The following is a 15,177-nucleotide window of genomic DNA, read 5'->3' as shown; positions in this document are numbered from 1 at the left end:
TGCAATCATATTTTCCTTCACAATAAATTGATTTTTCAGTGGGGCATTTCATGGAATGGTTAATGAGCTATAAATAGATATGATATGTAAGCTATAAATTAGTTTTGAGCTACAAACGTGTTTTAAACCGGATGAAACCTGTTTTTGTCTAACCGGTTCCAAAATATCGGCTTCAAACTGGTTTTAGCTAAAAGAAAAACTCCAAACCGGTCCTAACCCGATGGTTTATAACTACAAACCGGTTTTTGTAATATCGGGTTCAAACCGATGTTCTTATTATGCTCCTTAGAAATCTTAACCAGAAAGAAGGCTTATGTAACGGTACTCGACTACAAATTATATATTTAGATATTCGTGTAGTTGAAGCAAAAATTATTTCTGGAACTAACGTTGGAGATAGAGTTTTGATCCACAGATCACCACTGACTCCAACAGACAACAAAATAGCATATAAGTTTCAAAAACGACAGTTTCCCCTTGCAATATGTTTTGCAATGACCATAAACAAAACCAAGATCAATCATTATCTTGGGTTGGTTCGTACTTGAAAGAACCTGTGTTCTCACATGGACAGCTATATGTCGCCTTGTCAATAGTTACAAGTAGGTGTGTGCTAAAGATTCTGATTCTTGATAAACAAGGTAATCTGACCAATACAACCACAAATGTAGTGTACAAGGAAATTTTTTCTTATATGTAAAATAGTTGCGTAATGTTTGTTTTGTAATTCCTGTAATTTTAATGTAATTTGTAATTGTATTAATAATATATGATAATTATGTTATGTGTTATTGATTGTATTTTGCTTAATGTTTAAATATTATAATTTTTATTAATTCCCCGTGTAATACACGGGTCTCAAACTAGTAAAAAATAAACACATATGTAACTAGTTTTAGCCACAATAATAATAATCAAAACTCACTCAAATGGTGGTACATATTTAACAATAAACACAATAAACACGTATGCAACTAGTTTTGGCCACAATAATCATCAAACCTCACTCAAAATCAATTGAGCACCATATTGAGGTTGCAAGGTGATAATGATATGTGGAGCATGTGAGTATGATGGCGAGAGCTCAAAGGAGAAGCGTCTTAGAATCATAGCGAGTGCGAGTTTTGCTTCCAACACAGCAAAATTTTGTCCAACGCATATACGTGGCCCCCCTCCGAAAGGAAAATACGAAGCTTGACCCATGGTTGCGTTTGCCACGCCTTCAGCAAATCTTTCTGGATTAAACTCGTTCACATCATCGCCCCATATATCAGCATCGTAATGTAAAAGCATCATGTGCAGCATAAGCATCGATCCCGATGGTAATGTTAAGTTTCCTATTTTAACTTCTTCATGAATCATCCGTCCTAAAACCGAACCGGGCGGGTATAACCTAAGTACCTCATGCAAGATCATATTAATCTGCAAACCAAGAGAAATAGTTTGGAATCAAAGCAGGTTTACTTGTGTTTTTGTTATTGGTTAGGTAATAGGTAGTTAATAAATGAAGTTGTAAACTTTAGCCGGTAACTTTACATATAAAAACTCTTCATATCCATCGTGTCAGGTCTCGACAATTACAAAGGACAAAAGAGACTTACGATTTTTAAATGGTTTAATCCGTCTACATCTGGTCTTCTGTCCCCAAACACTTTTAGAACTTCATCTCTAGCACGATCTTGCCAATTCGTGTGCTGACCCAACAAAACCATGGTCCAAGTAAGCAAATTTGCAGTAGTTTCTTGCCCTGCAAAGTAGAAGAGTTTGCACTCTTCAATGACTTCATCAATACTAAGTCCAAAACTATCGTTCCCTTGTTGACTGATTTCTTTGTCATTTGAATATAACAATAAGCCCAGCAAATCTTCTTTTTCTCCACTTTCCTCTAATCGTTTATTAATAATTTTCTTTATCGAACTTTTCACTTCTCGGTATATCTCCTTCATCCTTCTGTTTCTTTTTGTAGGCAAAAATCTATCAATCATACATATGTAAAATCAATATTATTAGCAATTATGATCAATTCTTCAAGAAATTGGTTGATTCAGGTAAAAAAAAAATGTTTATTAGTTAATTCAGGTCTACTAAAAATACATAGCAGGTCAATTTAGACTACCACCATTGTTAGCTGCCACAAAAGCGAATTTAGTTACTGGATACTTCTTTTTTTATAAAATCATCCATTTCAAATCATTTTGTATCTAACCAAATTGATGCCAGTTTGGCCCAAGCACAACTTAACCCCATACCATTTTTACCTGTCCATTTTGAGTGACTGTTACTTTTCGACAATGGGAAAAATACTCACCGGGATCCTGGAATATAGATTGATTGTGCGGCTTGTATAACTAGCTTTGCTTGTTCTTGTTGAAGCTCAAATATCCTTCTTCCTTCCTCATAGCTGCTACCAAATGCCGTACGTGAAATAACATCGCTGGTCATTGTTTGGAGATGAGGGTAAACATCAACTTCGCATGACCTTCCTTTTGTCATCCCTTCCCATTTGCTAATCATCTCACTACAACTAATGTGAAAGGCTGGTAACATAAGCTACAGCAAGAAATACACATTGAAATCAATCAAAGGTCAAGTTTTCAATTAGTTTAAATATCCAAGCATAAACAGCGCGTAAATGGAACCTTAAGTTTCTCAACGTGAAATGCAGGGTTGATGATCCTTCTATGTTTGACCCATAGATCCCCGTCCGCACTTACAACTCCTTTTGCTAGCATCGTTGCTAACGGATTGCCTCCTTTTGGCTTTTGAAATTGATTATAATCAGCCAATATTTGTTTTATTAATGGAGGTTTTGTTAAGTGCACCGCAGGTCGTGGTCCCATCCAGGTAAAGAATGTGCTACCTATATAGCAACAAGAATTACATGTGTGCATATATAAATTGGTGCATATTATTTTAAATTATAGTAGATTATAAGGATAAATAGAATGCAATATCACTATCATAACAAAACAACATTGTCAACATTCAATAAAATACAAAGTTATTTTAAATTACGTATTATAATTGTTTCTTACACGTTTTCATGTTTTGAAAATAATTCTTAACACTTTCAATCACCATTTTAAAACGGAATTTATTTCGATATAACAAATGCAAACATCATTTATGTAATCCTCACCCATAAAAAAACTAACCTTTCCTTTTGAACTCATATAGGATTTGATTATTTGAAATCAAAACAAAAATCAAAGAAAGATGGATGGACGTAATGATGAAACTTAAACATTTAAGTTAAGGGACCGAAAATATATGTTAAATTTGGACTTTTACATTAAAAGGGACCATACCTAATAGAACTAATATTACTCAAACCTGATGGGTTAAACAGGGTTATGTTTAACAGGTTGAACCAAAAGTTTTTAACCAGGGGTCAGAGTTAATTTTTTAGAATTCATTACCTTATAATAAATTTGTTTACCATCGTTAAAAGAATCTAAATCGTTTTGAAGTATAATTTACACACTAAATTAAATGAAAATAACAAAAGTAAATATATATTATCTTGCACTATTAAAGTATTACATTGGGCTTAAAGCTCAAAACACATTTAACCCTAAATAAAAAGATTCCGGAATGGGAGCACTACAACACGCATCTTTCTTCTTCCCTTTACAACACATTATCTTCAAATCCAAAACACAACCAATATACTTTTCTTTTCTACTTCTTTCACCTTTTCTTTTCTACTTCTTTCACCTTTTCTTTTTCTGATGGGTTCCCTCACTGAAATAGAATTGGTTTGCTCGTTAATTCGATACTATAGCTACATAAAAGACCGGGTTCAGACGAACTCGTGTCCATGTTGTACACTGGTTTTAGATTGTGCTAGTGTTTTTTTTTCTTATCAATGGTGAGTTTTCTCATGAGGGTGAAATGGTATGATTGGGTCGGTCGGTCAATGTTATCAGTGATCCAAGTGACCGTTAAGAAAAAGAACATAAGCAGTTTTTTAGCTAAACTCTAAAGCCCAAAGTCAGTGCCCAGGGCCCATTCCGACCCTGGTGGGCCCTAATGATGTTCCCCCATTGTAGCTTCTGCGTATGGATGCGTTGATCATTCAATCTAACTTGCTACATTCATGTTGATACGGAGTAATTATGCTTGAACTAGATAATGGATATAAATTTTCTTTTAAACGACCAACAAAAATTTTATTTAACTAGCAAGACGCTAGAAACATCAATACAAGTCACTAAAACAAAAACACTCGTTGTTAATTGATATAATTATTCTAGCTATTTTTAAGTTTCATATGTTAATTGATGTTTATAATATAGTAAAGTTTAATGGTCCGCTTAAAAGATAAAGTTTAAAAATACTCATGTTTGACTAAATTAACTGTAACCCGAATTATTACGGGAAAATTCCCAAATAAGCATTTGTGAAAATAAATTTCCAGTTTTAGTTACTATTTACAAAAAATTCCAAAAATAGGTATTATAAACTAGTCGTGACAAAAATAAGTATTATAAACTAGTTGTGACGAAAAGTTTGTAGAACCAATTAAAACTTGTCGCGTGTCCTTAAACTAACTGTAACGAGCACGTTCACTAATCATTTACTCGTCACGACTAAATAAGTTTCATGTCTCGTAATCAACGCCCACGAGTAATTCATAAGTCCTTTAGTCGCGACGACTAGTTTACCCGGTTTACATTCCCTACACGAGTAGTTTATTAGCAGTTAACTCATCGCGACTAGTTTAACCTTATAATCTACTCGTCGCGACTAAGGGACTTATGAATTACTCGTGGGCGTTAATTACGAGGCATGAAACTTATTTAGTCATGACAAGTAAATGATTAGTGAACGTGCTCGTTACGGTTAGTTTAGGGGCGCGTAACAAGTTATAATTGGTTCTACAAATTACTCGTCACGAGTAGTTTATAATACATATAATATTTTTAAAATTTCTTACAAATGATACCTAAAACTTAAAATTTGTTTTCACAGATGCTTATTTTGATAATTTTCCCAATTATCAAACCAAAGTGAAAAGGAAAACGAAATATTGATACATGACAAAATATTCATTGAGCGTACCATAAGTGTTTGCCGAGGTATAGAAAAACGGTATGACACGTGGAACAAGACTGTCGCATAGTTTGATGGGTTTAAGTGTGGCCTGATTTGTCATCTGCACTATCTCTTTCAAGTCTCCGAACAATAACCGGTAACGAGTTCCATCCAACCCTTGCTCTCTAAGACTCTTCTCTATCGCCTTCGGCCGTAACCAAACCCACTTCAAGAATCTCCACCCGCATATTGCCACCGCCAACGCCACTGCAACACCAAAACACACCGCGCTCATCATCACTTCCATTTTGAAACTGCTGCTTGATTTTTAAGTTGGACTAAATAAATCAAGTAGGTGATATTTATTGATGAGTAAGTTTGTCTAAAGTCCCTCATGTTGGTGTTGTTGCTATTTTGATACATAACTTGTGATATTTATTGGTAATGCGGGAATATGGAATGACCTAAGTTGATAAATGAGTCAAATTGGTTTAGTTTTCTAGGTGTAACATATAAGGCTCGGGTAGAGATTTTAGGTGTGTGATCAATAAAGATTAGTTACTTTAACGAGTTTTTGTATCGGTTTTCTTTTCCAATAATAAAGTTTTGGTATATTGGTTTTTATTAATCCTAACTATAATCTTTTGTTTACTGTTGTTTCCAACTAACGAATTGGTTGCTGGCAGTCATATCTTTTAATGTATTTGTTACCAACGGTTCGCAACTAACGAAATCCCAACTGTTAGTTGCGGACCACCGGAAACAAATGCGTTAAAAGATAGGGCCGTCTGCATCTAATTCTTTGTTTAAGAACGATAGCAATCAAAAGATGATAATTGAAATTAATAAAAACCAATACCGCTAAAGTCTTTATCGATGACATGTCTAAGGCTTTCAATAAGCCCCGCGAATATCCAAGTGATGATAAATCCAAGGACAAACGTTGTAAACAAGTTACGCTCGTAGGAAACATCCAATATATTAAAGCATGATCATCCCACAAAAATCATAAATGTTAATTGCAATTTCCAAGGGTGGGCCTATCACGAAGACTTCGGGAATAGTGACTTGCAAAAGTTTCCATTTTTATCTTGTTTAAAATATCATAAATCTTTGATACATCTAGACGTACTTAACCAATTATAATGGGTATGTTTGTAAAGGAGTTTTTAGGAGTTTTTATGGGTTTAAAGTTTTAAGCTTTCTAGAAAAATATCATACTTAATTAAAAGGTTTGTTTGGTTAAAGGAGCTTGAAGCTTTTAGGTAATAAGAAAAAACTTAAAAGCTTGAAGCTCCTACTAATAGCATTTAAAAAAGGCTACAAGATTTTAGTATCATAATTACTTAAATAACCTTTCAAAATAAGTACATTTAATATTAATTTTTTTAGTTATGCCCATTTTCGTCATTTTATGCATTTTATTAAAAGCTCCAGCTACTTCACCAAACATATAAATATATCTAAAAAGCTACACCTACCAGCTTCCAGCTACAGCTACCAGCTAGTTTTGCCAAACATACCCTATATAATATAAATGACAGTTTGGCGCCGCTAAGCCGTAACGGGGCAACTTGGCGGCACCTTACTTGTTTATGGCATTTTTTTTCGTTCTGGTACGTAATTAACGAACATAATGGAAGCTGCAGGATGACAATTTTGTTTTTTCTTTTGCTTGTTTTAATTCCGATGTCATAACAAACGTGACTGATACTGACCAAATTTGCATAAACTCAACGTCCGGGACCGACAACACTTGATTTTACCAACGCATGAGTTTACCGACCAACACCACCTCATTGGTCCACTCGGTTTTTATATTTTTCCTTTGTTTTAGCTCCGGCACCGTAACAAACGTAGCCGAAACCGACCGAATTCATGTCCAATTATTGCCTTTATGCCGTGAACCGACAACACTTGGGTTTTACCACCACCAAGTTTACATACCAAACAAACGTCGTTTTAAGTAATTTACTTTTTAATATGTTAATTTGACGAATACATATATATTTTTTACACTAAGGTTTTACCAAAGGTGTATTCGCGTCAATTCACCGAAGTAGCGCTCGGACTTTACCAATGTTCAATAGGTTTCAACGCTGATGTTTTACCAATTACTCCGACGCAACGCGCCATGTGAGAATCTAGTTTTAAGGATATGTAAGAATCGCATGTAATCAAAGAATAAAAAGGTCAAAATAGTGTTATGATGATGTTTAAGGCAATATGTTATATTATTGTGTATATAAAGTAATACATACAAATGAGGATAACTAGTTTAACAGGATTAAACTTTGTAAAATTATGTGTAGTGGAGTGATAACAAAATAAGAAGGGGAGGAAAGGGGGGTTGACACATGGCGGGGGCAATATGTAGTAAGGGTGTGGTGTTGTAGCCCACAAATCACCCCACCCTTCAATACTTGATCGTCACATCAACATGTCCATCACACAACTCGGCGACAAATTCCCCCCTCCCTTGTTGCCCCTCTTATCGACGAGGGGCAGTGTTCTCGCCCATGTCGCCCCCCTGTCGCCACATTTGTCGCCTACTACACCTTGCCTAAAGAATGTATCTATTCGTTTGTGGTTAAAAGCTTCTTTCTACATGGTATAAACTAGCGTTTTACCCGGTGCCTTGCGCCGGAACAGCTAGTTAACCTATGCAACGCGCTGGGTAAAACACTAGTTTTATATATATATAGTAGGCAGTAGCATTAAAACCTGGGTGTTGGTAAAGCTCGAGCCTTACGATGGTGAGTCGATGCGAACAGTATCAGTTACATTCATTACGATATAGACACCGTCGGTAAAAGATGAGCGTTAAAACCCAAAAAATAAATCGTCAAATTAACATATAAAAAAATATTTAAAACGACGTTTATTTGGTCGGTAAACCAGAGCGGTGGAAAAACTCAAGCGTTGTTGGTCTCGGGCATTAAGGCGGTAACTCGACACGAATTTGGTCGGTTTCGGTTACGTTCGTTAAGGTGCCGTAGCTAAAAAACGAGAAGAAAAAAAAGAAAAATTGAGCTGAGAGAATGGGGTGGTGTCGGTCGATAAACTCGGGCATTAGTAGAACCTTAACGTTGGTAAAATCGATTGTTTTTTATCCCAGACATTGAGACAATGAGTCTATGCGACTCTGGACGTTGAGGAGGTGAGTCTACACGAATTCGGCCGGTTTCCGTCACTTTTGTTACGGTACAACAACTAAAACAAAAATAACAAAAAATTGTCATGGACCAATATGGTGCTGCCAAGTAGCCCAATGAGGACTTACCGGCGCCAGGCCTCTCTTATAATCTATACGAGGCGAATTCGGTCGGTTTCGGTTACGTTCGTTACGATGTTTGAACCAAAACAAAAGGGCCGTTATAAGCTGGCCATTGGTAACATTGCCGGTCCAAAGCGTGGCGGCAGTAGTTTGATACGAATAACCCATTTAGTTATCAAATTAAAAAAACTACATATAAATTACTTGACCCACTCACGCATTGTCAGGTGGACTAATCATCTTAGTGTAACACCGAACTTCATCTTTACTATAAACTAGTAAATAACTCACTCGTTGCGCGGAGAAATTGGTCAGTAAAAGCTAGGTGTGATAGCGGAGAGTCAACGCGAATTTGGTGGATGTTGGCTATGTTCGTTATGATACTGGAACTAAACCTAATTTTTTTTAAATTAATATGTTTAAAATTATAAAAACAAAAATAACACACTCGTATAACGTATTATAACAAAATTATCATATTTATTCAGTGGGAAAAAGTCGGCTACTGGTGCCCGGGAATAAGTAACACCTGAGCATTACGACGGGGATTCGACATGAATTCGATCGGTGTCGGTTAGTTCGTTACAGTATAAGCAACGTTGGTAAAAATCGAGTGTTGTCGTCTCGGTCATTAAGGCGGTGAGTCTACGACAATTCGGTCGATTTATGTCATGTTTGTTACGGTACATGTTTTAAAACAAAAGAAATTTGCTTGGTTACATTCGTCACGATACCGGAACTAAATCAAAAAGATATATAAAAATTGAGATGGACTGATGAGATGATGTCGGTCAATAAAACCCGAGCGTTGATCAAACACCAGCGTTGCTGGTCCTGGACATGAAGCGACGAGTTTAAACAAATTCGGTCAATTAAAACAAAAAAAAATAATAATAAATAATGTTCATCTAGTTACCATTACCTTCTTTACAGAACTTAAGAAAAGAAAACAAAATTCGTTACAGAACTTAAGAAAAGAAAACAAAATTATTAGATGAATTTAGTGCCGTCACATGGCCAATCACAGTCCAACAGCATCAACATTCATCTTAACTTTATATATAGATAATAAATAGATTTATCAAGTTAAAAAATATATATAAACTACTTGGCCCACCCATCAAAGTGGATCAATTATGTTAGTACGACACAAAACTTCATATTTACTATATATATATATCTATAATATATATAAACGAAAATCCAAAAATCCTATGTGTTGTGATGTGCTCGTTCCTCCTTTTTATAGAAGCTACCAGATTTCTTGATTTTTAAATGGAGGCTTCTAATTCATTTAACCAAAATTCATGGGTATGAGTCTTACCAAAACCAAATAGCTATTAAACGGGTTATAACATCTCATTAAATTAAAAAATAATCTTACCAATTATTTGTTATGAAAATCCTATAAAATAGTGATATACTAAAATTTAATATCCAATTTAAAAAAAAGATATTATTTATAATTAATAAACAATTTTATAGTAAAAAACATAAGCAGGTCTTGGGTCACCAAATCCAGATAGCTTTTAAATGGGTTATAACATATCATTTATTTATGAAACCCTTTCAACATCAAACCCTAAGTATATTATTAACTTTCTTACAATAAAGAAAATTAAAATTCAAAAAATAAATATTAAAAAACAAAAAATGTAAAACAACCATTCTCTCAAGCCATTAGATTGCTTTATTTGTAAATGAAGGTTTCTCACTCATTTGACCCGAATTCAAGGGTAAAGGTCTCAACAAACCCAGATAACTCTTAAACGGGTTATAACATCTCATTATTTTAAAAATTAATCTAATCAAATATTTGATATAAAAATCCTATAAAATAGGGATATACTAAAAATTAACATTCTATTTTATTTAAAAATAAATATATATTATTTATAATTAAGAAACAATTTTATAATAAAGAAAATAAACAGGTAATAGGTATCACCAAACCCAGATAATTTTTAAACCGGATTATAACATATTATTTATTTGTGAAACTATTTCATCATCAAACCTCAAGTATATTAATTATTAACTTCTTACAATAAATAAAATTAAAATCTAAATATGCATATATAAATACTAAAAACGAATAATGTAAAACAACCAATATCCTATTTTATTTAAAAAAAGATATTATTTATAATTAAGAAACAATTTTATAATAAAGAAAATAAACGGGTAGTGGGTATCACCAAACCCAGATAGCTTTTAAACCAAATTAAAAACATATCATTTATTTGTGAAACCATTTTATCATCAAACCTCAAGTATATTAATTATTAACTCTCTTACAATAAATAAAATTAAAATCCAAATATAAATATATAAATAGTAAAAACGAATAATATAAAACAACCCCCGTAATACGGGGGATAAAATCTAGTGTGTGTATATATATATATAGGGAATGGATATTTTGAGAACCATGTTGAATTTTAAGAACTTAAGAACTTAGTTATTGGCCAAACATTTAATTAAATGGACTGGAATATGTGGTTGAGATTAAATCTGGCAAAAAAATCAAAGTAGGAGAGAGAATAAAGATGTAAGTGGTTACACTAACTTTTACGTCCGTTACACATGTGTAAAAGATTGACTCGATTCTTAAAAAATTCTGTAATATTTTCACGTGTATGTAACCTACATATATTATGCATGTGTAAAAAAAATTAAAAAAAAATCGTTACACTGAGTTCTTTTGAGTTCTTAAAACTCAAAGGGGTTCTCACTGAAATCTCCCATATGTGTGTGTGTGTGTGTGTGTGTGTGTGTGTGTGTAGGGTAAGGTTAAAATAAGAACCCACTTGAGTTGTAAAAACTCTATAAACCCATTTTTAACCACATGTTTTTAATTAAAGTTTGAAACTTGTGGTACATAATTAAAGTTAATAAAAAATATAAATATAACTTTTTCTCTCTCCTGAAAACATGTATAAAAATTAGTACAGAAATGTTAAAAAATAGCAAAACAATTTTTTTTAGTTTTTGATGTTTTGTATTAAATGTTACAACATATATTACGTGTGTAAAAAAAACAAAAAAAAAACGATATTACATAGGGTTTTCACGAATTTTCACAACTCAAGTGGGTTTTTATTTTATATTTCCCCTATATATATATATATATATATGGATAATATATGAAATTACAAGTGTACGATTAAAGGATTTATATTGGATGCAATGCTTTAAAAACCGGTACGTACCGGCCGGTTATACCGGATTTTCATAAGACATCCGATATTTAGAGCCCGATATTTTTTGGTGGGTTATTAGAATATCGTATCGCCGATTTTTTTAAAGTACCGGTTTAAACTAGCAAACCGGTTTTAATTCCAAGAGGTTTTGAGATTTTTTGCGGCTCATATTTTTTAAAAATAACTTTATAACATAGCGGATAAAATTGAAACGAGTAGACATGGTAAACAACGATTTGTTGATTTTGTATCATGCGAATCCAATGTTGGTTCATTTACATCTTTTTTTACTGAAGTAGAAACTCTGGGGGTGTTTGGGATTCCTTATTTTTACCTCCTTATAACTTATTACTTATGATAAGTTAAAAAAAGTGTTTGGGTTTTCTTATTATGTGAGTGGAAATGTTGATAAGTTACACATTTGTAACTTATGACTTCTCCTTATAAGTTATAAGGAGGTGAAAATAAGGAATCCCAAACAGCCCCTTTATATCTGATTTGACAATTATTCATGTGTGATATTTGGTAAGTGTGATGTTTATTAATTTACTTTTGGATTATTTTTTGAGTCGAAATTATATTTATATGGAATTACAAGTAAACTATTCAACCGGTTGAACCCTCATGGTACATTCCGGTTCAACTGGTTATTCCGTTTTTAACTAAATCCGCTACGAATAAAATACCAGTTTTAAAACATTGATTGGACGTGAAAACAAGCATAAAGGGTAATAGATAAGGTGTGAATGTATCCAACTCACCTTATTTTCTTTTTCTCTCCCGTTACATAGAAAGTTGTTGGTACGAGTGTATTATGAGTTTCATGTGGCTCTTTACTTCAAATTTCTTTACTTGAAATTGGTTCCTATTAAACGCACCCTTATAGATATACACTACACACCCAATAGAGTTTACACAGCCATTATAACACAGAGAGTTGTGAGAACAATATAAGTGTTTATGCAAACCTCTACGTGAAATTAGTTATTAAACAATCCTCTAATATCCTGTATATGTTATATATATACAATACAAATACGTAATTGCATAATTATTGGTGATGCTATAAAATTTTTATCGGCATACATACACACATATACAAAGTCAAAAACCGGTGTATTACACGAGTTAAATAATTAAAATATTAAATAGTTAGTAATGAAAATTTATGAATTGTAAAACCATCTTTTGAAATATAAAATACGACTGGAACTCTGGAAGTACATACATCTCACCTCACACCTGTATTTAACTTAATATATTTAATATATTATGTTTTGTTACTATAAATACGAATGAGTGAATTAAGCTAACCAATATATATATATAATTGTAACATATGGCATGATTAATTATTTATCTGTCGGTATCAAGTGTAGATATTAAATAGTTAGTAATGAAAATTTATAAATTATAAAACAAAAGTTTTAGATATAAAATGTGATTGGAAGTACCAAGTACGTATATCTCACCTCACAAGTCACAGCTATATTTATTTTAGTGTTTGATATTTTATCACTATAAATACGAAGGGATGTAATAAGTAAATTAGGAAAACAAAATATTAAGCTTACATATGTATAACATATGACATGATCAATTATTTATTTATTTATTTATTTGTCGATATCAAGTGTAGATATTTAATGTACTATGTTTTAACAATAAATAAATACGACTAGCTCTTGACTTCCTTGGTTGGCTTTCAGCCATTTGATTGTTATTGATCTAAGGATCTACGTTGTTCGACTTTCTTTGTCACCACGGCCATGGTAAATACCTAATAAACCCCTGATAAACTTGGGCACCACGTATTATTATTATTATTTTATATATTATTATTAAGGAGTTTGACGACATAAACGTTGTCTCACGTGGTTCGTCGGCCTTTTTATTTGTTTTTTGAATTTAAATTCGTGTCGATTCGCTGCCGTAAAATACGGGATTTTTTTACCGTTGATACCGTCAAATTGTTCCTGCCAAATTCACGTCAGCTCGCGATCGCAACCTAAGGTTTTTTTTACCCACGAGTTTTTTTGTCCATAAATTCTAGACGAATTCGCGTCAGGTCACGGCCACAACGCGCATATATTTTTGGTTTTCGCCACGGTCTTTGTTATGTAATTATGTTAATTTGATATATTTTGAGTGTTGATGAATTAACTTATTGCTTTAATTTCGGTGTCGTCACCTGGTACCATCCGACCGTTCACGACCACAACACATGGTTCTTTGCGTACGCTTTAGTGCCGACAACTTCAATTTCAATTGAATTCGCGTTACTTCGCAAACGCAACGTGCATGTTTTTTATCACTTTTTTTTGTCCCTCGATTCCAGAATCAACGAATTCGTATCAGTTCGCAACTACAACGCTCATGTTTTTTTGTTCGCCACATTTTTAATATATTTTAAATATGTTAAATTATTATATTTGGATGTGGTGGTTTGCTTTATTTTGGGCTTCATAAGTAGATACCAACCAAAGTGTTATCGGTTCGTAACCGCAACGCATGTTTTGTTTTGTTATGTTAATTTGTTGGTTTTTTGCGTTAACAAAGTTAAATTTTTTATTTTTTTTTCGGGTGGGGTGGGGGGTTATTACTAGTTTCGTAACCTAACACCGATCGAATTTACCTCGACTCACAGACACACTGCACGATTTGATAAGTTGTACGGATACGACTGTCAATACATCAATCCGGCGCAACGCGCCGTGAATCTTCCTAGTTAAATATTAAATATCAACAAGCAGCAAACCCCCACGTTGCGGCGGCGGGACATGAATTAAGTTGGTATCGGTTAAGTTTGTTAGAACATCAGGACTAAATAAAAACTAAGTTTGTAAACGCTCAAAAGAGTATCGGAACACATATAACTTATATTAATCAAAGCAACACAAATTTGGTCGCCATCGATTAGATTCGTGTCAATATATGCATTAAACCTTAAACATAAATTAATATACGCCCAAAATAGTATTGAAACTCGTATAGCTTATGATACAAAAAATAACATATTTAAACCAACGTTTATTCAGACGGTATCAGACTACGTTTGTGGTGACTTATGGTACCAAAGCTATAACCAAAAACTAATTTCGTCAAGTTAACATACTTAAGTAAAACATGGGCGTTGCCTCAACGAGTTGACGCAAATTCGTTCGGTATCAATTTGGTTCATTACAAATAATTATCATATTAAAAAAACATACTTTTATGCATAAATAGATAAAAAAAACATTAATATAACAAATAAACACCGGAAGCTAACTCAAAATAAAAACAAAGAATATGATTCCCATGGGCTCGAACTTGGGAACATGCGTATTTCAAGACACAGAAAACACAACTTAAACCATCAAACCAAACAATCAATTGATTTATTAACTTAAGTATATAAAAACTCAACCAATTGCGTCTAGAAACTTTTATGTGGCACCGGCATGTGCTATTTATCATAGTACATATAATGAGTGAAATAGGCAAACCATAAAAAGAATATCAAACTTATAGAATTGTAACGTATGACACGATTTATTATCGGGACAATTTCCATAATAATCATTTTAGAAAATAGTTTTCTAAATTTGTTCATCTTTTATAAAGAAATTCAAAAATGTCCATTATGAAATAAGCTGGACGATTTTTTAATAATCCAAT

At 33.1% G+C, this 15,177-nt stretch overlaps 1 protein-coding gene across 1 annotated transcript; it reads right to left on the bottom strand.

Annotated features, from left to right (window-relative positions):
* Window positions 1–961: 961 nt before the first annotated feature.
* On the bottom strand, window positions 962–5,344 carry LOC143558150 (cytochrome P450 CYP72A219-like). Its single transcript, XM_077047046.1, has 5 exons — window positions 5,065–5,344; window positions 2,640–2,860; window positions 2,309–2,550; window positions 1,602–1,974; window positions 962–1,422 (listed from the first exon to the last, which is right to left on the bottom strand). Exons 1-5 carry the CDS (start codon window positions 5,342–5,344, stop codon window positions 997–999), a joined length of 1,542 nt encoding a protein of 513 aa, XP_076903161.1. The 3' UTR covers window positions 962–996.
* Window positions 5,345–15,177: the final 9,833 nt, after the last annotated feature.

Source organism: Bidens hawaiensis, unplaced genomic scaffold (genome assembly GCF_021521415.1).
Source record: "Bidens hawaiensis isolate Kalapana, Puna unplaced genomic scaffold, B.hawaiensis_p1.1 tig00019341_1, whole genome shotgun sequence".
Taxonomy (NCBI): domain Eukaryota; kingdom Viridiplantae; phylum Streptophyta; class Magnoliopsida; order Asterales; family Asteraceae; genus Bidens; species Bidens hawaiensis.
This window is presented reverse-complemented; position numbering and strand designations above follow the sequence as displayed.

Excerpts from the sequence above, each read along its gene's own strand:
- LOC143558150 (XM_077047046.1), bottom strand. The coding sequence starts at position 5,344 with ATGGAAGTGATGATGAGCGCGGTGTGTTTTGGTGTTGCAGTGGCGTTG. Across the intron at positions 1,975-2,308 it reads ATCTATATTCCAGGATCCCG|ATTTTTGCCTACAAAAAGAA; the intron begins GTGAGTATTTTT and ends TATGATTGATAG. Across the intron at positions 1,423-1,601 it reads GATTAAACCATTTAAAAATC|ATTAATATGATCTTGCATGA; the intron begins GTAAGTCTCTTT and ends CTTGGTTTGCAG.